This window comes from Lycium barbarum, chromosome 6 (assembly GCF_019175385.1).
Source record: "Lycium barbarum isolate Lr01 chromosome 6, ASM1917538v2, whole genome shotgun sequence".
Classification (NCBI taxonomy): domain Eukaryota; kingdom Viridiplantae; phylum Streptophyta; class Magnoliopsida; order Solanales; family Solanaceae; genus Lycium; species Lycium barbarum.
In genome coordinates this window covers 117,751,368-117,777,073 of record NC_083342.1, presented here as the reverse complement: position 1 = coordinate 117,777,073, position 25,706 = coordinate 117,751,368, and the positions used below count along the sequence as shown (strand labels likewise).

The 25,706-nt window shown below is 38.5% G+C and overlaps 1 protein-coding gene across 2 annotated transcripts; it reads right to left on the bottom strand.

Annotated features, from left to right (window-relative positions):
* Positions 1–984: 984 nt before the first annotated feature.
* LOC132645798 (protein VASCULAR ASSOCIATED DEATH 1, chloroplastic) lies at positions 985–24,500 on the bottom strand. 2 transcript variants are annotated; one of them, XM_060363000.1, is made up of 18 exons: positions 24,082–24,489; positions 23,381–23,440; positions 16,489–16,539; positions 16,249–16,314; positions 15,030–15,125; positions 14,831–14,923; positions 14,468–14,562; positions 14,216–14,394; positions 13,410–13,450; positions 13,202–13,289; positions 12,978–13,064; positions 12,821–12,875; positions 6,764–6,830; positions 4,865–4,964; positions 3,487–3,548; positions 3,354–3,396; positions 2,966–3,243; positions 985–1,508 (listed from the first exon to the last, which is right to left on the bottom strand). In XM_060363000.1, exons 1-18 carry the CDS (start codon positions 24,244–24,246, stop codon positions 1,257–1,259), a joined length of 1,878 nt encoding a protein of 625 aa, XP_060218983.1. In that variant the 5' UTR covers positions 24,247–24,489; the 3' UTR covers positions 985–1,256. The 2 variants fall into 2 exon arrangements, with proteins under 2 accessions (XP_060218983.1, XP_060218984.1); XM_060363001.1 differs by lacking the exon at positions 985–1,508 and having other exon boundaries at positions 3,188–3,243; positions 3,354–3,409; positions 24,082–24,500.
* Positions 24,501–25,706: the final 1,206 nt, after the last annotated feature.

Genomic DNA, 25,706 nt, shown 5'->3' with positions numbered 1-25,706 from the left:
AGATTTTATTAGTAATGTAATTATGAAATTTTCTTAACCTCCTTAAATTTTTAGATTCGGAAATTTCATTCTTTGAATAGAAGTGAGAACCTTCATTGCCCTCTAGGTAACTACCTTTCTACCCACAATAATTTATTCATTACTAGATGTTTAAAATGTTAAAAAATGAATTCATTTGTTATGAGTTCTAGCATTTTTTCCAAATTAAAAAATCTTGCAATACTATATTGTTCATAATGAAGTATACGTCATCATTTAACCCTTTTAACTCATTGAGATGAGAAAACTACGCAGTTTGAACGAATTAGCTAACGTCCTTGACATTTTTAACTTTTTTTTTTTAAGAACGTAAAATATGTAGAAAGTATGGCAATATATCTCCTATAAATTATTTATATTCTTATTTTTAATTTTTCAGGTTATTTACTCTATTTTCCAGATTATCATTGTCACTTTTTTTTAAGAACGTAAAATATGTAGAAAGTATGGCAATATATCTCCTATAAATTATTTATATTCTTATTTTTAATTTTTCAGGTTATTTACTCTATTTTCCAGATTATCATTGTCACTTTTTTTTAAGAACGTAAAATATGTAGAAAGTATGGCAATATATCTCCTATAAATTATTTATATTTTTTTAAATTTTTCAGGTTATTTACTCTATTTTTCAGATTATCATTGTCATACTTTATGGCAATATATCTCCTATAAACTATTTATATTCTTATTTTTTATTTTTCAGGTTATTTACTCTATTTTTCAGATTATCATTGTCATACTTTCTAGTGTGTGTGTGTGTCTCTCTCTCTCTCTCTATACATATATATATATATATACAACAACAACAACAACCCAGTGAAATCCCACATCGTGGGGTCTGGGGAACATATATATATATATATGAAAAATGTGTCCAAATTATAAATGAAAAATACCGAAAAAGCTTTGGGAACTATCCTTATCATCATCCATTCACGAAAATGGCAAAAGAAGAAGACACAGCTTTCCTTATTATACCATTAGCATAATTCCATCTCCTTACATACTCTCAGGACGCATGTATTAGTTATACTATTATATATTTACAATTGTTTTACTATTTTATATAGAAGATAGTGCAACCATGTAGTAATTCAAAATGCACATGGATATCAAAGAACAAAAATCAGAAAAATGTACAACAAGCAAGCCTCTCACCCCAAAAAAAGATAAAATGGACAAAAGAAGCAGCAGCATCTATGTACACAGCTCGTTTATCCTTTCTGCCGCCTCCTTAGGTGCTCAAATTCTTCCAATTTCGTCTTTAGATGTGTATGCTCCTGCTGCATTTTGTCGAGCAGTGTTTCGACCATAAGCATCTCATCTTTTAGATGATTAATCTTTTTATCCAGAAAAGCTAGTGTATCAACACCCGTCTCTCCTAGTCGATACATGCTACCTGCAAAGTCCCCTTGAGGTATCACATGGACGTGCTGAGGTCTACTTAATAACACGACTATGCTCATCTGCAAACGAAGTTTGATGAGACGAACAAATTAGAAAACAAATATATCTTTCATCTCAGTTTGCAAGAAACGATCTTGACCGCATAATCAATGAGTCAATTTATTGCAGACCCATCATATGTGGAAACCTAAAAAATCAATGTATCTCTATACAGAGTAACAGACAAATTAGAACAGTGACCAAAATTGACATGGTAAAACACAAGCCAGAGCGGGCTGAAGCTGGGACATTAATTAGACTTGTTTTCAAATGGCATAATGTAAAAGAAAAGTAGTGTCACTGGATCAGATGATCAAAGGAAATGCATATAAACACAACGCAAGCAATGATATATTCCAGAGAAACCAAAACAAGGTGGAAAAGGGCAGCATCTTCCTACCTTTATAGAAGATGGCCAGAGCAATATACTAGAATATCAGCTGGTCATTCCCCTCAAAGTGTGCCCTTAACCTCCTTCTAACAACTAAAGTTGTTACACTCCTGTAACATGCAGCTAATTACACTTCCTTTCCTCGTCTCATTTATTGACCAGGTTTCTACCTTAGGTGCCGTTTGGACATGGTTTGAAATCCCAAATCATGCTTTTTTGGATGATTTGGGATTTCATCTCATGAGATGAAATCGCATGTCCAAACGCTGGTTTCATCTCATGGTTTCAACCCATGGTTTCAAATCGCATGCCCAAATGCCTACTTAATATGTTCTAACTTTTTCCCCTTCAATTCAAATACACATTTAATAGAAAGCCACTTTACTTAATTTCATATATTTTTTATGATGCTGGTGTCTAGGACAGCTTGCGCGCACCTCAACTATTCCGTCGAGTACCTGTTACCTCTTGCCAACATACATACTGGGTAACTAAGTCTCCGAGACTCGGGCAAATGAAGAAAAATCACCTAATGCTTTTTTTTCCATTGGGATTTGAACCTATGGAGACCTCATTGTCCTCATTCCACTTCTTTGACCACTAGGTCACACCTTGAGTGCCCAAAGAGATGCTACTTTATATTACTTCAAAATTGATTTGATCTCTTTTGGATTTTACACTTCCTCACAATTCAAATTATTTTACCTCCTTTACAAGACCAATATAATAATCCACTCAAACCTTGAAAGTCAACCCGGGTCAATTAAAATGGTAAGGACTGCCTTGCTATCTTAAACACTGAAAGGTGAATTCCACTGCGCCAAGACTAGTTTACTGAGAGTATCCGATGCTAACCACAGAAGCAGGGAAAAAGAATGAGACCAAAAAATAAGCTTACAATATCCGGTTACTTTTTCACACTATAACAATTAACAGAAAAATGCATGAAAATCAACTACTGCATGATCACATGGCCATAAAAGTTGTACTTTCCCTGCTCATAACACATCATAAGAAGATAAATTTGTGCTAAAGAATTAGTTAAAACATAATTCTCAGATAGAAGGCGCAAATTGAGAAACATACCTGCATTAAGAGCAGGATCACAGCAATGACAATCACTACAAGAATGGAAACTTGACCTTGAGATTTCAGAGATGATGAACACTTGAGCATGAAATCTCTACACAAGGAAGTAATGGGCACAGGACTGCTACAGCTACCTTGCAGGGTATCTGCAGCTTGCTGGTTGAGCGGCAGTGTTTGTGAGCTGACTTTATTACTTGTCTCATCTAATTTTTCCACATGTTCAGCACTTTCTTTTGGCTGAGCACTTGTTACCACGTTAGCAGCACGACCGCCAGCTGACAGAGAAAATAATATATTAAGATAACATGAGCTTAGAACCAAAGAAAGTATACCCCAACATATAGATGGCCAAAGGTGGGATACAAGAGGTTTCCAGAAGCACTACCTTCTTCCTTCTCTAACTTCTTTTGCTTCAACAGTTCATGTGCCTGAAATAAAAATCTGCGTCAATCTTTTAAACAGCTTTAAAATTCCTGCAAACTGAAAATAGAAGAAAATGGAAAGGATGAGGAACATACAAGGGCAATCCATATGGCATACACTTCTCGACATTCATCAACGGTAGACTGCACTATCTTCCCTGCAGAGATTCCCAAGCAATTAGCAGCGACACAAAAGTTCTCGTAAGGTGAACATCGCAAGTTACCTTTTCCCTGTAACTTCTTAAGCAGCCAAATTAAGAAGTATACACAGCATAGCTATATGCGCAAGATACAATGCCTACCACCTCCACGCTCTCACCTTTTTTAGCTCTCCTCACATTGTTTCAACTCTTCATTGGGGTAGCAAAATGGAGAGACAGGACTTAAATTTCAAGGAATGCCAAAGATCAGAGACTGAAACTCATCCATTGAGCATGAAGACTTCTCTGCTGTTGATATCAAAGAAGTATCTTACCCTTGAGGTGTTCGGAGAATGGTTCAGTAATCGACATCACCGTGTTAACTGGAGTGAAAATCTCCCATATACGGTATGCAGATGAAAAGATTATATTATGTGGGGTTGAGGAGTCGCAGAGAGTATCTTAGGGTAATCTTATTACTGTTTGAAATGGTTTCTGGCCTGAAGATATATCTGGGAAAGAGCTCTCTGTTTGCAGTAAATGGGGTGCAAGAGCTACACTGATCAGGAAATGTTCTGGGTTGTCGGATCAGCGAGTTACCTACAGGATATCTTGGAATTCCATTGGGTTTTTTTTTTTTTTTTTTGGGGGGGGGGGGGGGGGGGGGGGGGGGTGGTCTAGGTATAAGTAGAAATATGTCTGGAAAAAGATTGAAGAGAGATGTGAAAGAAAGACTTGCTATGTGGGAAAAAAATACTTATCTTTAGGGGTAGGTGGCCCTTGAGTTCAGTTGCTTTTAGTTTAATACTGTATTTTTATTTTATTTTTGAAATTGTGTTTAATATTGTATTGATACCAGTAGTTCTAGTTTTTTACTTTTACTATTTGTTTATTGATTTATATTCTCGTTATCATCCTGTGCTCCAACAAAATTTTTCTTACGAGCCAAATAAGAGTTATAAAGAAGAAGCCCTTTGAATAAACAAGGCCTATACGCATATAGAAGCTTTTTTTTTTTTTTTTTGAAACTGTATATAGAAGCATTTGATTAATCTATCCCCAAATGCTAAGTTTTTCAATGATGAGGAGAAGGCAAGATATCTTTATGAATTTTTTTTTTTTTTTTTTGATGAAGAATTTAGTAACTTCTTGATGAATTGGAGGAAAGCCATGCATAGGAGGAGGAAGGAAAATAATAAAAGGATGATACACTAGCGCACAATTCCGTGCCTCTTAAAATTGCAGTAAGATTTGATCAGACTTGCTATTTCTTTTGATAACTACAAAAGTAAAAGTTGAAGGAGGTATTAGGAGGAATAAAGAAGGATGAGCACCTCTAAACATGGTTTTCTTTGCAAATGCCACATTTATGTACACCTTCAAACTGCAGCCTCCTTCAGGTCCATCCCCATCATTTTCTATATCCCAAAAACCCTAATGTAAAAGAGAGAGATGTTCTGAGCAACAAAGAATAAACTAGAAAATTTCAACATGACCAACAAAAATAACCCCCACCCCATTCCTATAACGAAAAGAACCCCAAAACATAAATATATTCAAAATAATTGTGGTCAAAAGAAGACATTGTTTGACGGTCTATAATTCTACTGGAAAATATAATGGGACAGACAGAACACTGGGGATTACAGTTAGAATCGGCGTCAGAATAGGCTCAGATGTGAAGCAGACACTAATTATGCAGAACTATACTATCAACAAATGTTCAGTGGAGAAGTATAGCTCAATTTGATTTTTTTCTCCTCAGAATCTCTGTACCTCTTTTGTTCTCCTCAAGTCATATTTTCTTCCCATGGCTTAAGTCCTTACTTGTATATTCATCTTCAAGCATGATAAAACTTTATGAGATGATTTACAACCACACTTTATGTGGCACATTTTCTTTTTTAGTCTGTCTCAAAAAGGAATGCCATCTTTCTATATTTAGAAACAATTTAACTTTATGAGATGATTTACAGCCACACATTTATCTAAGACTTGTTTTGGACCACAAATTCCAAACGTCTTCCTTCCTTTTTTAAACTCCGTGCCTAGTCAAATGGTGCCACATAAATTGAGACGGAGAGTGTGTGTGTGTGTATACATATATATACAGTTACCAGTTTTAAGAAAAAAATACGACCAGCAAGTCAACATATCCAAATAAAGTTGAATGTAGGCCAAAAGAAACAAAGAAAAATCCAAGGAAAATTCGTTACTGAACACAAAATTAAGGGAACAAGATGCCAAGGTAAGATGGGAAGAATAAAGTTGAATGTAGGCCAAAAGAAACAAAGAAAAATCCAAGGAAAACTCGTTACTGAACACAAAATTAAGGGAACAAGATGCCAAGGTAAGATGGGAAGAGAGAGAGAGAGAAAGGGAATGCCAAAAAGCCCCAAATCTAGTGGGTCCTTGAAAAAGAATTAGATTAAGCACCAAAGACCATCAAACATTTAGGCAAGTTTATTCCACCAAATCTAACACCATATATCCGAGACAAATGACTCCTTGGGCTGGTGTGCAACGGAGTGACTGATGATTACAGAAGTGTAGCAATGGTTGTCCGCGAACACGATAGCGATGTGAGAGTTTATTCCCAAATCTAGTGGGTCCTTGAAGAAGAATTAGATTAAGCACTGAAGACCATCAAACATGTAAGCAAGTTTATTCCACCAAATCTAGCCCCATATATCCCAGACAATGACCCCTTGGGCTAATGTGCAACGGAGTGACTGATGATTACAGAAGTGTAGCAATGGTTGTCCGCGAACACTATAGCGATGTGAGAGTTTATTCCCAAATCTAGTGGGTCCTTGTAAAATAATTAGATTAAGCACTGAAGACAAACATATAAGCAAGTTTATTCCACCAAATCTAGCCCCATATATCCCAGAGAAGGCTGGTGTGCAACGGAGTGACTGATGATTACAGAAGGGTAGCTATGGTTGTCTGCGAACATGATAGCGATGTGAGAAGGAGAAACAGTGGCATAGTTTCCTAAAGTCCTTTCTTCATTTCACAGTCAACATCTACCTTTTAAGTTTCCACCTATGAGGTATTTTCTGGTTACCAATATCTGCCAAACAGTCATCTAACCTAAGTTGTGCACCACCCTAATGATAAGAGGGGCAAGTGCAGTCTTGTAATAAATACTGATCAAGAACTAGTAGAAAACCTCAAGGAGTACTATATCTAACGAGAAATGAGACCCTTATGAAAAGCAAAAATCATACCTCCACTCGAAAATAATCTGCGTAAGGAACATCACTGACTTCTTGTGATGTCTCGATCACCAGGTGACTGAAATCAAAGTAGCATGTTAAAATAACATTATTACATAGCAATAGCAAATCAACGCATTAAAACCTGTGCATTTCTAAATGATAGAGAAAATGAAGAAAGCCTATAATCAAACTTTCTAGACGCATGCAGGGACATCTCTTCAGTTTAAGAAAAAAGATCGATTATGTGTCTAAAAACACTACCAACTTACAACTAAAAAAGATTTGCTTATCACATTAGCGACATGAAATAGATCTTTCTTCTCTCTTGAGGCCATGCAGGGAGGAGGGGAATTTTCGAGGAGAATGGAGGTTGGATACATACCATTGCCTTGAAGGGTTGAATCATTTTATGGACCAAACGACGACATTGTTCTGAACCTAGTTAGTTTACTATTCAAGCTGTGAAAGCTGTTTTATTTGAAGTTTACTTAATTTATGGAATATCCTAGTGAATTTTAAAAATGAATGGAATTTCAATCAACTACATATCCCAAAAAAAAAATAAAAAAAAATCAATCAACTATGCCTAAATCCAAACAAAATGGTATGAATCCTCCATATCTATTCTGTTGTATTCAGATCCATTTCATTCGAATGCCTAATCAAACAGGAAAACAGCACAATACGAATTCAGGTGTTTTGGATAAACAAAAAAACAAAGAAAAAAGCAACCATCACTTAAATAACACAACGTTTGCGTTCGTCTGTCCCTGGAAATTGTAGAGGGGAAAAGACAGAATCCTAAGATGGAAACCAGACAAAAAGAGGAGCGCAATAGACCTTGGTCCTAACTCAACCTCAGAAGCTAGCTTATGCGGAGAGGATTTTCTAAGAACATATAAGGAGACCATAACCCACTTGGACTAAACAACAGGAGGCTAGAGTGTGGATAAACAACACGGGCCAACAACAACAACAACAACAACATACCCAGTGAAATCCCACAATGTGGGGTCTGGGGAGGGTAAAGTGTACGCAGACCATACCCCTATCTCGGAAGACAGGGAGGCTGTTTCCGAAAGACCCTCGGCTCAAGAGAAATCACAACGAGAAAGGTTAGATAAGCACATGCAGTTCAAAGCAGAATGCAAATGAAACTAAAGAAAGCGAATAAGTTAAAATAAAGCAGTCTGAAAAAAGGGAGCAGTAACTACCACAGATAAATAAGATAATCGAAGTACAAGAAACCACATATAGTAGCAAGAAACAAAGGACAATAGACTATAGATCGAAACAACGACTACCTACTAGCCTTCCACCCTAATCTGAGTCCTCCAAAACCTCCTATCTAAGGTCATGTCCTCGGTAAGCTGAACCTGCGCCATGTCCTGTCTCAGCATCTCTCCCTAATACTTTTTCGGCCTACCCCGACCTCTTCTGAAACCATCCATAGCTAACCTCTCACACCTCCGCACTGGGGCATCTGTGCCTCTCCTCCTCACATGTCCAAACCATCTCAGCCTCGCTTCCCTCATCTTGTCCTCCATTGATGCTACTCCAACCTTATTCCGGATATCTTCATTCCTAATCCTATCTCACCTGGTGTGCCCACACATCCATCGCAACATTCTCATTTCCGCAACTTTCATCTTTTGGACGTGAGAGCTCTTGACTGCCCAACACTCTGCCCCGTACAACAAGGTCGGTCTCACAACCACTTTGTAGAACCTGCCTTTAAGTTTTGGTGGCACCTTCTTATCACACAGCACTCCTAAAGCAAGCCTCCATTTCATCCATCCTGCGCCAATACGATATGAGACATCATCGTCAATATCCCCATTTTCTTGTATAATAGACCCGAGATATTTGAAACTTCTTTTCTTTGGAATGACCTGGTACCAAGCCTCACTTCCACGCCAGACTCATGTGTCACGTCACTGAACATGCACTCCATATACTCTGTCTTGGTCCTACTCAACTTGAACCCTTTAGACTCCAGAGTTTGTCTCCAAACCTCCAGCTTAGCGTTCACTTCGTTGCGTGTCTCGTCAATCAAGACTATATCATCCGCAAATAACATACACCATGGCACCTCGCCTTGAATTCGCCGCGTCGGACAATCCATCACTAAAGCAAATAAAAATGGGCTAAGAGCTGATCCTTGGGGCAACCTCATCTCCACTGGGAAGTGCTCCGAGTCTCCTCCCACTATCCTTACCCTGGTCTTGGCTCCCTCATACATGTCCTTGATCACCCTAGTGTACGCTACAGGTACACCTCTAGCCTCCAAGCATCTCCATAAAACCTCTCTTGGCACTTTGTCGTAAGCCTTTTCTAGGTCGATGAAAACCATATGCAGGTCCTTCTTCCTCTCCCTATACTGCTCCACCAGTCTCCTCACAAGATGGATGGCTTATGTAGTCGAGCGCCCCGACATGAATCTGAACTGGTTCTCTGAAATGGACACGCCTCTTCTCACCCTCATCTTCACCACCCTTTCCCACACCTTCATAGTGTGGCTTAGTAGCTTGATCCCTCTATAGTTGTTGCAACTTTGAATATCACCTTTGTTCTTATACAAAGGGACCATCATACTCCACCTCCATTCCTCAGGCATCTTCGCCGTCTTAAAAATAACATTAAACAATCCAGTCAACCACTCCAAACCTGCCCTGCCCGCACTCTTCCAAAACTCCCCAGGGATCTCGTCAGGACCGGTAGCTCTTCCCCTGCGCATCCTGCGAACAACACCCTTAACCTCCTCCACCTTTATACTCCTACAATACCCAAAGTTGCGACGCCTCTCAGCTCCAAATCTCCCAACACAATGTCTCTATCACCTTCCTCGTTCAAGAGTTTATGGAAATATGACTGCCATCTCCGTCTAATGAGAGCTTCCTCTACCAATACTTTGCCATCCTCGTCCTTGACACACTTTACTCGATCCAGGTCCCGTGCCTTTCTCTCACTCACCTTGGCTAGCCTGACCAACTTCTTATCCCCGCCTTTATCCTCTAGTTCTGCATATAGACGTTCGAAAGCTGCCGTTTTTGCCGCTGAAACTGCCAACTTCGCTTCCTTTCTCGCAATCTTATACCTTTCCCTATTCGTCCGCTTCTCCTCCTCATCTTTGCTGTCTACCAACCTCGCATACGCCACTTTCTTTGCTTCCACCTTTCCCTGGACTTCTCCATTCCACTACCAGTCCCCTCGTCGCCTACCACAGCGACCTCTCGAGACTCCCAGGACATCTCTAGTTGTTTCCCTAATGCAGCTCGTCGTCCTATCCCACATACTGCTCGCGTCCCCCCTACTCTCCCAAGCCCCCATAGCCATCAACTTCTCCCCAATCTCCTGGGCACTCGACAAAGCCAGACTCCCCCACCTGATCCTTGGCAGGTCATGCGCGACCCTCTTCCTCTTCTTCCTCGTAATCCCCAAATCCATCACCAAAAGCTTATGTTGGGTCGTAAGGTTCTCACTCGGAATGACCTTGCAGTCTTTACAAAGACCTTTATCCTCTTTCTAAGGAGCAAAAAGTCCATCTGCGTCGCAGCCGTCGAACTACGAAAGGTTACCAAGTGCTGCTCCCTCTTCGGGAAACGCGAGTTGGCTACTACCAATCCAAAGGCTTTAGCGAAATCCAGAAGTGAGACTCCTCCGCCATTCCTGACTCTGAAGCCGAAACCTCCATGCTCATCATCATAACCCCCCGAGGTTGAGCCGATGTGTCCATTGAAATCTCCTCCTATGAATAACTTCTCGGTGGGCGGTATACCTCCCACCACTCCATCCAAATCCTCCCAAAAGCGCCTCTTCTCCTCCTCGTCCAAGCCCGCTTGTGGCGCGTAAACACTAATATTGTTCAAGGTAAACCCTTCCACAACTAACTTAACCGTCATCATCCGGTCATTGACCCTCCTAACCTCTACGGCCTGGTCCCTTAGCTCACTATCTACTAAAATGCCTACCCCATTCCTATACATTGACTTACCCGAGAACCATAACTTATATCCGTCCACATCCTTAGCTTTAGATCCTACCCATTTGGTCTCTTGGACGCAAGCTATATTAATCTTCCTCTCCTTAAGAATCTTAACTAGCTCTATGGACTTCCCCGTCAAAGTCCCAATGTTCCAGGACCCTACTCTCAACCTAGACGCTCTCTGACCCCACTTACCCCCTCTAACCCTAGCCCCCGTCCCCGACCGAGAACATGACCCTAGTCTACCATCACTCACTATAGCCACTAAGGGAAATACAAGCAAATCAAAGATTTATCTAAAACAAACAAGAATCAATACTAAAGCACAGTTATTAAGAGAATATATGCAAGTCAGGTTACTATGACAAGAAAAATAGCACTATAAGCTAAAGGAATAAAGGCAAGAATTTAAAGTCAAGAGTCAAGAATGTGTAGCAGGCAAGATTTAACAAGGTTAAAAGACACATGAATTAATATGAGCCACCAGAGGTACCAACTCCAGGTGAAAACAATTTCAAAACAAAAAAAACATGTTCGCCGCCGGAGTACTGTTCACCGCCGGAAACCCACTGGTGGAGGTTTCCAAGTGCAGAAACGAGAAGACAAGAGGCAAAAAAACAAAGAAAAGAAAGGAAAAAAGAAGAGAAGAGAAGAGAGAAGGAGAGAAAAAGAAGGGGGCCAGGCCGGAAAAGTATACCCGCCGGGGGGTGGTTCGCTGCCAGGAAGGAGGGGGTGGGGTGGGGAGGGGAGTTGTTAGCTTACCGTTGAGAGAGGTGGGAGAGAGAGAGAGAGAGAGTATAAGAACAGCAATGAACACGGGCCATCATTGAGAAACACAACCACAGGTCAATGGGTTTGGCTCTGATACCATCTGAAGAAATAAACCCGGAGTCAGACTCAACTCTAAAAGCTAGCTCATGAATGAAGGATTGTCCCAAACCATATAAGGAACCACACCCATTCCCTCAACCAATGTGGGACTTAACGGAGTTCCTATCTATAAAATCTTTCTTTTTTTTTTTCTTTTTTTTTTTTGATATGGTAAATTATTTCATCAACAAATTGGGAAACTCCGTATACAACAAAATCTATCAGCACAGTCATTTCTAGTTGCAGACCTTCCTCCGTTTTTCTTAAAACGTCTCTTGTTCCTTGCCCTATATGAGTCTGACAAAACTATCAGCTTCCAATGTTAGAGATCAAACAATATCCTCTTTATTCTACCAATTAATAAAGCTTTTAGGCTGCAGCTTAGAGAATAATATGTTGTTACGTATTTTGCCCGTACATCATTAATTCCTCTCTACTTCCATGTAAAATATAAAAAAGTACGTCGCCAAACCTTATGCTTGCCCAACCACCCATCAAACAGAAATATGGACTTAAAATCACAAAGTCAGAGATCTTATCCAAATTATGTTTCTGCCCGGAGATAGCCAGGTGTGCTAGCAAGCGTCGATACTAGATGTTAGACCACTGTTAACCCAGCTAATTGCCTAAGAATTCCGAATTAATATGATTGTTTGAAAGATGACAGAGTTGCTATTAACATGATTGTCTGAAAGATGACAGAGCTGCTATTCACATGATTGTTTTGAAATATGACAGTTGCTACCCGGGACACTACATTAAGCCACCCAAATTACTAACATGGTTGATATAATCCTTTACAAATTGATATACTTCATGGACATAAATAGACTATTGATATGATGAGAAAATCGCCGAATACAAGGTACATATGAATGTAGAGAATCCCATATTCATAGCACACAGAATGCTAAGCTAGACAACTTTTTAATTTGCAAAAACCTAAGCTCCGCTGATTAAATTACCTTTTGCTCAAACGCCTTTGATTTTTTGGCGAAACTCAAACGTAACCAAAAAAATGATGTTATGCGTAGAACTCTATCATGTAACAGGCGCACTGGAGCATCAAGCAGTGCAGATAATTACAGCATCAAGAAAGAACTTAAAGTGCCAGTATCAGTAGGAAAGCAGATCAGTGATTTACAGCAGGCAGCAGCAGTGTAGCACCAAAGTAGAAGTTAGGCCAGATCTCCTGGACAAAAGAAAATTACCTGTTTCTGTAACAACGATATATCTGAACCTCATGGCAGCCACCAAATTTTGCACCTAATTAAACCATACAATAGTCATATCTAAATAAATCTGGATCCACTTGAGAGTGTCCACATAGTTTGAAATTGCACTACTGACAAAGAGGCGAAATCACACCTAAATAGATTTTAATAGGATGCTGAAACGTCAAACTACGAGTGTGCCCAAATTCTTCATGAGGACGCCATTGTGTGCACTTAAAATCTGAAAAACAGGACCGCGAATTTAGGTGAGAAGCTGCATAATTACTTATCAGTTCGTTGTGATCCATTGCTTCTAAGTCTAACTAACATAATGTTCTAAAATATATCCGCTTCACCAAAATCCATGAATGCTGTCACCTTTATCACCACATTTTCTACGGAATAACTCCTGAAAAGCAATGCCATCATTTGAAATGAAGAGTTCAAAGAACTTCTCAACCTTCACCTGCACGACAAATATTAAGTTGAAATCACAGTCAAATAACAGTCATTAAACATCCATCACACAGAAAACTAGGGTATCAGAACAATGAAAGAACTAGGGAAAAAGATAAAGTTATATCACCGGAAACTTTGCCTCCGCAACAAGTGTAAAGCATTCAGGGACTGCATGTGAAAAAAACGCAAAATTTAGCTAAATTTATTAACTGAATAGAGTTTCAAACAAAGAATAAGATGAGAAAAAAAAAAAGGAAAGTTTCACTGGTGGAATTCAAGAAACAGCTGCTTTAAGCCTTTAAACGCTTTAGGAGCTAATGGATACAAGTACCAAAAAGAATATTGTTTCTGGTTGAAGGCACTCATCTGCCTAATAAAATTTAAGCATTAACCTGTGCTCAGAACTTAAGAATAGACACCCACCCTTAAGAGAATACCAGAGAGCATCTGTCTAGAATGAGGGAAGCGAACCCGCTCATAAGTCCTAGTAAGTGTCTCTCTCACATTGTGGTGAGCATGTTTGATACCATTTTAGCAAACAGAGCCACAGAAATAGGACTACAAAACCAGACCAAAAAGAGGCACTATACATTATCTAGGAAGGGAGGAAGAGAAAAAGGCAGCACTGTCCATTTAAAGGTTCTAAATACACAGAGTAGCTTAAAGCTTTCATTGTTCCTATCCTATTCATTGCACATTTGATATAGTTGCATGAGATTTAGCTTGGTGCATTGCAATTTAGCTTTAATTCCGTTTCATGTTTTAGACTAGTGACACTGCACTTCTCAGTAGTTATGCAGAAGTAAAATGTAAGGGCAAGGCAACATGAGTACATACTTTTGTCACATGAGAGAGCAGATAATTTTCAGCATGTCAGCCATTTATTGAAGAATAACAAAACACATAACAAAGCTCAAAGGACATTTGACTGACCCCTAGGTGCATCGGAATCCTCCTGCCTCAAAACAGAGGACTTTCCAGATGATGAACAATCAGTATTTTGAGCAATAACCACTTCTTCTTCCACATTGTCCTGCACTCTTAAAGGCACAATTTCAAATTCACCATTGACTAATGGCTTTGAGTCTTCCTGTACCTTGTCATCCTTATTCCTGGTCACATGTATAAACAGACTGAGATAACTCCATAACAAGGGGAGTTGATTCCTAACTAGACTCTAGATACCTTTCGAGGGATTCCACCCCTTCCGTTGGCTGCCTGACACTATCTGATCCTTCTACTATTCCACTATCTAGGATGTTTAGATCAGATTTTGGCTCCTGACAAGAAAGCGAAGTTCAAAAAAGTCAGACCTGTAATGAAAAGACAAGAAAAGCACCATCGGCAAGAACCAATATTTTCATTGGATTGAAACAGAAATTTCTTAGAACATGAATATAAGGAGAATCCTCGTACTTCTCTTTGCAAAATAAAAGAAAAATGAATAGAAGAAAACCAACCAAGAAGTCAAATGTTTGCTAAAATGGTATGCAATTGCAACATGACTATGCATTTTATAAATGTCAAGCTATGAGAGTTAAAACACACCAGATCAGTAGACTCTTCAGCCGCACCATTGTGTTGTAGCCCACTGATAAGATTAAAAGCTTCATCTCGGGACAGGAAAGATGTAAAAAAGTACTGCATTAACAGACGGCATGTTAAGAGCTTGCCATGTAAGTAGTAATCTGAAAGGAGGAGAACAGGCATTAAGCGGTAGCATAGCATCACAGATCCAGGACATCACCTTCTTTCCTCCGGCTACTATTTCTATTGCCGTCGGGAATATGGCCGCAGCTTTAGCTCTTCGTACTGCCGTGATCTCATGAAAAGGAATTATTTTCTGGTAGATGACCATGGATAATTTAATTTTCATCAAGAAAAGTGAATACAGTAAAAAGAAAACAAATAAGAAAAAGGACCTTATTTGTTTTACTGTATATTCATTATCCTATTTTACTTGTCACAAGAAAAAACAAATAAGAAAGAGAAACAATAGGAAATAAGCTAACATCATGGGTCATGCAGTATAAATTCTTGGTAAATATCCAACGGAGCTTATTAGTCAGTCTTAAAGCTTAAAAACCAAGGCAAGATAATGAATACAGACAAACAAATTCTTTAGACACATTCAGTAGGACCTCATAATGTGTACCCTTCTATTTCCAACAATGACAGGAAGGAATTATGGATCAAGACCAAAATATGTCAACAGCAGGCGAGCAGGAAAGCAACACAAAAAATATGAAAGGGGTACGTTTATATGGCACCCATTTTGAAGAACAAAGAAAGAGGAAATAAAGAGGAAGATGTAGGAAAGAAAGAGTCCCTTGTTGTTCAAATATTCATCACCTTCAATTCACAACACTCTCATAAAGTGAACTGCTTAAGAGAGAATACAAATAGAGCATTGCACTATTAGCCTTTTCGATATCTCTCTTTCCATATGACCTCCCTCCAACACGAGAGGATATCACAGCAGTCCTTGCCGAAATCCTCCTCTATATCCGGTTATATCAGTCCAAACATGTGAACAGAACCCTTTGTGTTACTTGGAATCTTCACTTCTTTGAAGCACCCATTTCGAATGGCTAAAACATAAGTAACTTATGCAAATCCTATTGTCATATCCAGTTCTAAATAAATAGATCGTCCTGTTCTTTCAACCTTGAGTCGCGTGGAGGCTTTCATTTGAAATTCAATCAAGAAGGGCACCAAAAAAGAAATCTAAAAAAATCTAAATATGCATTTTCCTTCTCACACTGGCATGCAATCTCTTCCCTGACCTCAATGTCTAGTAAATATTGTATTAATAACAATTCCAAAATAATTGCATAATGAAAACATATAATCTCAGCTAAATTTGTGTACAAAGAGATGAACACCTTATCAGCAGTGAAACCATACATCAATCAACTATAGGAATTGTAAAAGGTCAAACTAATTAAAAAAAACGAAACACAGACCTTTGTCTCAAAGCCGAATAGATTGGAATAGAAGCAAATATTATGGCCAAAGAGGTACATATGACCCTGCAACAACATAAAACATTAACCAACTCACAACAGCATGTAAACCAAATTGGAAAGAAAGAAAAGATGTAACATAAAGAAATGAGGGTGTTCAAGAAGCCACAAGTTCCACTATAAATGCTTAGACCATCTTTCTAATGTGTATGGATGTAATATCATCCAGTTAAAAGATACCTGAAGCAGAAAACTCTCTTGCAGCGCACAATTAAAATCTTGAACCAGGACCTGCGAAAAATTTATAAGGGAGATCAGAACATGACTATATGGGATTGAGCCGTGGTTCTTGTATCAGAACATAACACAAAATATCTGTTAGCACGCAGATCTGAAAACTTTATTCAGTCACAGGAAAGAAGACGCACAAGTACATTCTTTATACAGATGAGATAAAGATTACATCAGACATGCACAATCAACCACTTTGACAAGAGAAGAGATGTGTCCTAAAAGAAGTATAAAATCACATCATCTATTCCTAGTCCGAAACAAGGACATGAAAGATAAGATGCAAACAAATGAACTTGGTGAATGACACATATGGGGTGCACATAAAAGTATAACTTCAATAAGACTAAGTACTTTTTTGAGTAAACAGTTCAAGATAATTTATTTGTAGATGAAGTAAAAAGATATCAATAAAAGCATTAAGAAGATGCAGAAGTTTACAGAGCTAAGTACAAGGACTCAGAAGCAAAAGTATAGCACAGTCAGTTCTATCAACTAGAGACTAAATCTAAGGAACTGACAAAATCCAAAAAGAACTCAATGCTAGACACAGGAGTCAGCTTGAACCAGCAAAAAAGTTGTATCAAGCGCTTTGACTTTAGGGAGATACTTGAAGTTGAGATTCCATCAAAACATCTTCTATTTATCTCTGACCAGATGCACCAAAAAATAGCTGCAGGAACCATTAACCAAATATTCTTGATGGTCTTTTCAACTTTGAGTGCACTCCAGCTGCTGCAGGCTTCTTTGATACTACAAGCATGACCCAACTCAAACCAAAGAGTGAGAAGAACATCTTCCAGATCTCAGAGGCTATAGTGCAGTGTAGCTGTAGGTGATTAACACTTTCTAGGTTAGAATGACACATGTAACATCTATTTGCCAATTGTATTTTCCTTTTTCTCAGATTGTCTTCGGTCAAACATGCTTCATGTAAGGCTGACCAACTAAAGCACATTACTTTAGGGGGGAGTTCAGTTTTCCAGATGAACTTCCATGGCCATGAGTCAATTATCAGATTCCTAGAAATGAAGTGAGTGTAACCTGACTTGACTGAATAAACTCTGTCATTCGAGTTGTTCCAGGCTATAGAGTCCTTCACCCGAGGGTTCAAACTGCAATTTTCCAACCTTGACAGTAGCTCCATGAACTCTCTATTTCCTAGTCTTGAAGGTTTCCCAATAAGCACTAACAAGCATCCACTTAATTGAACAGCCTGATTTCTTAAGCATGCAGAACATCTCAAACAGAAACATATCCCATTTATGCCTCAACCCCAAATAAGTTCGAGTCGGCAATACGAATCTTTTTTGTATCCATTCTACTCTAGAGGTCTGATCATACCCCCAGCGAATCACACTACAGCCAGGGGCGGACCTATACGAACTGAAATGTAGCCCCTATATAGTTACATGTAAAATGATTACAAGTTAACTGGATATATTAAAAAAGCACCCAGGAAACTGAAAAGTCTCATGGGTGCTTAGGTTAGACAACTGAAGCTAAAGCTCTCCTTTTACAGAGAGTTGAGTTCGAATTCCAGCTAAGCTTTTTTTTTTTTTCCTAAAAACTTTTTCATTTTTCTTTATGAAATATAGTGAGAAAATAAGTTTATGTTCCCAAAACCCAAAACAAACCCAAAGTTCTGCCCCAAAACACAAAACGTATGCAAACAAATCCCAATTTTCCAATCTAGCAAACCCTTTCTCCGTTACCAGCGAGATGCCACACGCGGCAATTCCGTGTTCATCAGTCATCACCGGCGGCTAGAGGCCAGAAATTTCAACACTCAACAAGGTAATACAATACTATTAAGTATCAAAGCTAAAATTTTAGAATAAAGATGTTATTTTTATTGAATTATTATTTTGAATTTTGGGATCTTGCATCTGTATATAGAGGGAAAAGGGAACTTCTGCAAGAAATAGGTGCCAAAAACCCTGTTTTTGAAGTTATAATTTGTGCATAAATTGTATACAGAGTCGCTTATTTAACATAAAGAGAACTTAGATTTACTTTTATAAATTTTCTCTGTGGTATATGCCGAAAAGCTGACGAGATCATTTTTTAGTTTTTTATATAACTAATACAGTCTCTTTTATCCGCTTGTAGCCATGGATTGGGGGGCTGGTAGAAAAAGGACTCACTCTGTTTAATCCGGAATTTTCAGCTTATGGGGCCAACTTTCGATTTCTTTTTTGACTTGCCTTTTGATCATATGACTTGTTTTTCAGTTTTATGAGTTAGTTGCAACTATATACTATAAGTTTATGATCACCGGATTGCTCACAATTTCATCGACAAATTTGGTGCCTACACAGCTTCAGTTTTGTATTATTGCGGGAAAACAATTTATATAGTGTTGATTTGGTATTAATGACTAAGATTGAGATGTTGATTTGATATTGATGATTAAGATTGATAGCTTAATTTTAGGAATATATTGTATTGATGTGAATGATTAGGAATTGATTGTGTAATATTGTCTTTCCTTATTTAGTCTTAGAACTCATGTATAAGTACCCATTCTTATGGATTGTATATTCATTCAGAAATACAAGAAGCCCTTTCTTCTTGCTAAAAATCTTCATGGTATCAGAGCCATTGCTGCCTTTTTGAGGTGAGTTTTCTCCCTCGCAGCACTAGGGTTCCGTGTTTTATCAAAGAGGTCGAGTTTTTCTCTCTCTTTGTGGCTGTCCGCACAAAAAACTCCTCCCGTTCAGTTCGTTTCTGGATTATTTTTCTCTGTTGGGTCGCTGGAACATTCTGAGCCTATCCCTATCAGTTTTGATTTTTTTCCGATCACCGGAATTAGGATTCCAGCATGGCAGCCAACTTTCCGGCGATTTTTTTCTGGAATTTTTTTTTTTTCAGTTCTCGGGTCATAGGCCTATTCTAACCCTTTTCATCCAGATAATATGGGTGACACTACTTCTGGAGAGACTTTGTCTCAAGATGAGGTTCAATATCTTCGCCGTCTTCTGAACAAACTTGGCTCTTCTAATGTTGCTAGCCCCAATTATGTGCAGTCAGGTATTGCTTTTAATGCTCAGCTTAATTGTTGGATTATTGATTCTGGTGCGAATAGACACATGACAGGCTCTTCTAAAGGCCTTCAAAATTACTCTCCTAGTCCCAAAGGAGATTATGTCAGAATAGCCAATGGCTCTCTAACCCCCGTCTCTGGAACAGGTTCAATCTTTTGTACTTCTGATATTACCTTATCATCCATTCTTCATGTGCCTGATTTTCCTATTAACCTATTATCTGTTAGCGCTATCACCAAAGAACTAAACTGTAGTGTCAGATTCTTTCCTGATTATTGTGTTTTTGAAGACCTTCATACAGGGAAGAAGATTGGCAGTGGTAGATTGCATGATGGCTTATATTTGATCGATGGAACTCGAGACTCTGGTCAGGCCTTTTTTGTAGGAAATAAGGATGTCAACCGAGAAATAATACAGTGGCATAGACGGTTGGGACACCCATCTTTTTTTGCTTTAAAAAAGTTATACCCTGGTTTATTTTCTAGAACTGAGTTTGAATCTTTGTCTTGTGATGCATGTGAATATGCCAAGCACACTAAAAACTCTTATCCTCTGAGTGACAATAAAAGCACAATTCCCTTTTCAACTATTCATTCTGATGTCTGGGGTCCTACTCAAACACTTTCTTTGTCTGGTAGTCGATGGTTTATTACTTTTATCGATTGTTGCACTAGAATGACATGGGTATATCTGTTAAAAGCCAAAAGTGAAGTTTTCTCCTGTTTTAAGTCATTTCATAAGATGATTGGTACTCAGTTTGAGGCTAAGATAAAGATATTTCGAACTGACAATGGCACAGAATACATGGATAAAACTTTTGGAGCTTACTTGGAGTCTTTTGGGATAATGCATCAAACTAGTTGTCCTTATACTAGTGCACAAAATGGGGTTGCTGAAAGAAAAAATAAGCATTTGTTAGAAGTAGCAAGATCCCTTTTGTTTTCTATGAATCTGCCGAAGCCTTACTGGGGGATGCCATTCTAGTAGCTGCCTACCTTATCAATAGAATGCCACTTAAAACTCTTAATTTCCGGAGTCCTTTAGAAGCTTTAAAGGGTAAAAATGACTATACTGTTCCTCCAAAGATATTTGGGTGTGTTTGCTTTGTTCACGCTAGGAACTCTGGGAAACTTGAACCTAGAGCTCTTAAATGTGTTTTTATTGGGTATTCTCCAACACAGAAAGGGTACAAATGTTATCACCCTCCTTCTAGGAGATTCTTTGTCAGTATGGATGTTACCTTTCGGGAATCTGAGCCCTATTTCAGTATTACACCATCACCTCTTCAGGGGGAGAATTATAAGGAAGAAGAGATTGTTTTTCCTAGTTCTATTGTTGAAACTACTGCCACAAGGGAAGGTGAAATTGGAGGAAGAATTCAGGGGGAGACTATTGAAACTACTGCCATAAGAGAAAGTGAAAAAAATCAGGGGGAGACTGTTGGGCGTTTGGATAGGCCTGATTTGATTACTTACTCATGGAGAAATAGAGCAGAAGAAGCCATCATGCAACCTGCCGAAGCCGAACCTTCTTCTTCTGGTGAATTATCTATACTTCCTAATGAGTTAGATTTGCCTATTGCTCACAGGAAAGGAGTCAGATCTTGCACTCAACACCCTTTATCTAACTTTGTTTCCTATAATTCTTTATCGCCCTCCTATAGAGCCTTTTCCTTGTCTATTTCTTCTGTGTCTATTCCCCAGAATTGGAGGGAAGCTTTTGCAGATTCTAAGTGGAAGCAAGCTATGATGGAAGAAATGAAGGCCTTATCAAAGAATGAGACTTGAGAACTTGTCGCATCACCACCAGACAAGAAGTTGGTTGGTTGCAAATGGGTCTTCACTGTAAAACATAAAGTTGATGGTTCCATTGAAAGGTTCAAAGCAAGATTGGTGGCTAAAGGATTCACTCAGACTTTTGGAGTGGATTATCAAGAGACATTTGCTCCTGTTGCAAAAATGAATACTATTAGAATTTTTCTATCTTGTGCAGTTAATCTTGACTGGGACTTGCAACAGTTTGATGTGAAGAATGCATTTCTTCATGGAGACTTAGAAGAAGAGGTGTACATGGAGATTCCTCCTGGTTTTGGTACTGAACAAAGTCAAGGAAAGGTATGCAGACTGAAGAAAGCCTTGTACGGATTGAAGCAATCTCCTAGAGCTTGGTTTGACAGATTCTATAAAGCAATGATCTCCTTTGGTTACCAACAAAGCAATGCGGATCACACCCTCTTTATACGACATTTAAAGGGTAAACTCACTCTTCTCATAGTTTATGTTGATGACATAGTAATGACAGGAGATGACAAAGAGGAGATGACCCGATTGAAGAAGTTGTTGGCACAGGAATTTGAGATCAAGGATCTAGGAAAATTGCAGTACTTCTTGGGAATTGAAGTTGCTAGATCAAAAAGAGGAATCTTTATTTCTCAAAGAAAGTATATTCTGGATCTCTTGAAAGAAACAGGTATGACAGGTTGCAAACCAGCAGAATCACCCATTGAAAGCAATCACAAACTACAAAGCGGAGTTGGAAAGTCAGTTGATAAAGAGAGATATCAGAGGCTAGTTGGAAGACTCATTTATCTCTCTCACACTAGACCAGACATAGCCTATTCAGTCAGCCTAGTGAGTCAATTTATGCATGATCCTCGAGATCCTCATATGCAAGCTGTCTTTCACATCTTGCGGTATCTGAAGTCTGCTCCAGGAAAAGGTCTACTTTACTCCAGACATGGTCACCTCCAAATAGAAGCCTTTACCGATGCAGATTGGGCTGGGTCTTTAGATGACAGAAGGTCTACATCCGGTTACTGTACACTCGTAGGAGGAAACTTGGTCACTTGGAGAAGCAAGAAGCAAAGTGTAGTTGCTTGATCAAGTGCGGAGGCAGAATATAGAGCTATGGCTCAGGGTGTTTGCGAACTTTTGTGGTTACAAAAGTTACTAGAAGAATTGAGATTGTCTGAAAAAAGGAAACTTTCCTTGTATTGTGACAACAAGGCTGCAATCAGTATAGCTCGAAATCCAGTCCAGCATGACCGAACAAAGCACGTTGAAATTGATCGACACTTCATCAAAGAAAAAGTCACAGGTGGTGTCTTGAGTTTATTCCACGTGTCATCAGAAAAACAACTAGCTGATGTGTTTACTAAAGGCCTCAACAAACGGACTTTTCATACACTGGTTTGCAAGTTGGGCATGTGCGACATCTTTGCACCAACTTGAGGGGGAGTGTTGATTTGGTATTAATGACTAAGGTTGAGATGTTGATTTAATATTGATGATTAAGATTGATAGCTTAATTTTAGGAATATATTGTATTGATGTGAATGATTAGGAATTGATTGTGTAATATTGTCTTTCCTTATTTAGTCTTAGAACTCATGTATAAGTACTCATTCTTATGGATTGTATATTCATTCAGAAATACAAGAAGCCCTTTCTTCTTGCTAAAAATCTTCATATAGTGACTAAAAGACTATGACTAGGGAAAATTGTTCTCTCTTGCTTATCAGTCGTAGTTTTCTTATGAGCCTTGTTCATCATTGTGTATAACTTTATGTTAACGGAAATAAAGCACCCACGACGTCAAAATCTTGGGTCCGCCACTGACTACAGCATACATAACTATAAAGTAAACCACAACAATTTGATGTCCAGGAATTATATAGAGGAACGAATTTAAAGAAAAGGCTGAAAATCCCTCAAAACCGACAAGCACATCATAGTTTAGCCGTACAAGTAATGAAATAAAACCAGTTCAATAAATTAAGTGAGAATTTCACTCACTTCATCAGGCGGTAAACGAAAAAGTTGTCGATATTCTTCACTCCTCATAGCTAGCTGATTCTGTCAAAAAGTCAAATCATTCAGCAACCACAACAAGGAAATTGTCTAAAAATACTCCCTCCGTCCCAAAATAAGTGTAGCTTTAGCTCATTTCACTCCCGTTAAGAAAAATAATAGATACAAAGTGGAGTTTACTAAGTTACCCTATTTATTTAGATGTTTCCTAAGAACTGAACACTATTAAAAAAAGTAGTTCTTTAATACAAGTCTATAGTTAGAAACAATTACTAATTTTTGTCTTGACTTCCTAAAGCAACACTTACTTTGGGACGCATGGAGTAGTCAATTGTGAAAACTCTTGAAAAAGTAAAAGAGTTCTTTGTTTGCACGCAACAAAATTAGAGAAGAGTTTTTCTTTAAAAGCGATCATCACCCATAAGAATGGCTAAAATTGCAGAAAGGTATTTAGTTTTTAATTCATAACAATTTGGAGCTCAAATGCAATGTCAAGTAGAACTAGTCGAGGCGTGTTCTAATAAACAGTTGATAATAATTCAGGAGGTGCAAACACTTGATAGTTGAGTTGAGGTAGAAAACTGGCAAAACAAAAAGTGGTACCGTAGGTGTGTTGTTGACCGTTATATGTTTTTAATTCATCATTGGGAGTTGAAATGCAAGAGTAATTGAAGAAATCAAGTAACCTGAGCATCAGATAAACGTGAAGGGCTAGCGGTGGAAGAATCATGAGAAGTAGGGCGGCGATCGGGAGTATCAGAGGCGGTGTGGAGGACGCGCTGAGAGGCATGCATATGTTGCGACGGCGGTGGTGACGCCGCCATCATTTTCTCCGGTACGGCGGCAGCCATGTTGATTAATTATGAGGAGTCCAAATGAAAGAGTGTAAACGGCTATTTGAAGTGTCGGTTGCGTTAACGTTCCAGCGCGTCGTCGTCGTCTTGTTGTTGGGACGTCACTCTACCGGACTTTCGTAGATGTGCCCATTTTTGACTTTTTTCGCTAACTAATGGCCAGTACTATATTGGAGCTGTTAGGTGCGTGAAATTATCAAATTAAAGTACTCCTATGAACTAGTATGATAAAGATCTTTTAACGCTGTATATTGGAGTTTGGTGCGTGAAATATACATAAAAGTAAATGATTAGAGTATTATAAAGCACTTACTAAAGTATAATAATAACTGTATAGAAAGATGAGTCATAATGTAGGATCGTCGACATAGTATATATTATAGCTAGAGCACATAGGTGTAATGTAGGATCTTCGACATAATATATATTATACTATTTAGAAAGAAGCTAGAGCACATAGGTGTTGGTCGACATGTGAGCTAGCCAATCAAAGGGCATTTTCGGCATTGCTTCATTTTCAGGCCTCAAGTATATTATACTTACGGAAAAGGGCCAAAATTACTCTTGAACTTTGGGAAATAGTTCATTTATACCCTTCGTTATACTTTAGGATCAATTATACCCTTACCGTTATACTATGGGGTCAATTATACCTTTATGTCTAACAGCTGCCACGTGGCATCATCCCATCCCTTCAAAATTATTTTCCCCTCAAATAATTTTTTACCCACTAAAATAATCCAACCCGACCCGACCCGAATTTATTTTTTCCAGCCAAAGTGATACGGACCCAACCCATTACCCCTTGGCTGGAAAAAAAATTCGGGTCGGGTTGGGTTATTTTAGTGGATAAAAAATTATTTGAAGGGAAAATAATTTTGAAGGGCTGGGATGATACCACGTGGCAGCTGTTAGACATAAGGGTATAATTGACCCCATAGTATAACGGTAAGGGTATAATTGGTCCTAAAGTATAACGAAGGGTATGAATGAACTATTTCCCAAAGTTCAGGGCTAATTTTGGCCCTTTTCCGTTATACTTAACTGTCTTATGATGTTTACTTTTTAATTCTTGGAATCAAAAGCAGCTCATATTTTACCTTTGACATTTGTGTCCTCCGAAAAAGTAGCACTTCAACTTCCTATGCCGTAGGGCCCATCTTCTTTTTCTATTTTCATGCCTTTTGATTTTGGATTTTCTTTTAACACCAGTGGACCCCACCTATCAGTTTTGGTTGACAATGCATTTGTCTTTTGGCATGGATCTGTTGCATGAATTATTTTATTGTTATAATTTAGTCTAATTGATTAATTATTCAAAGAAAATGAATAAATAAGAAGTATACCACTATGAGTACTTACATGCTCAAATACGCTCCAATTACGCTCGCATCCAGCAGCACTAGTCGTTAAACCCAAAATTCTAATAGCTAATTTTTGGAGATGAGGAGCCGAAT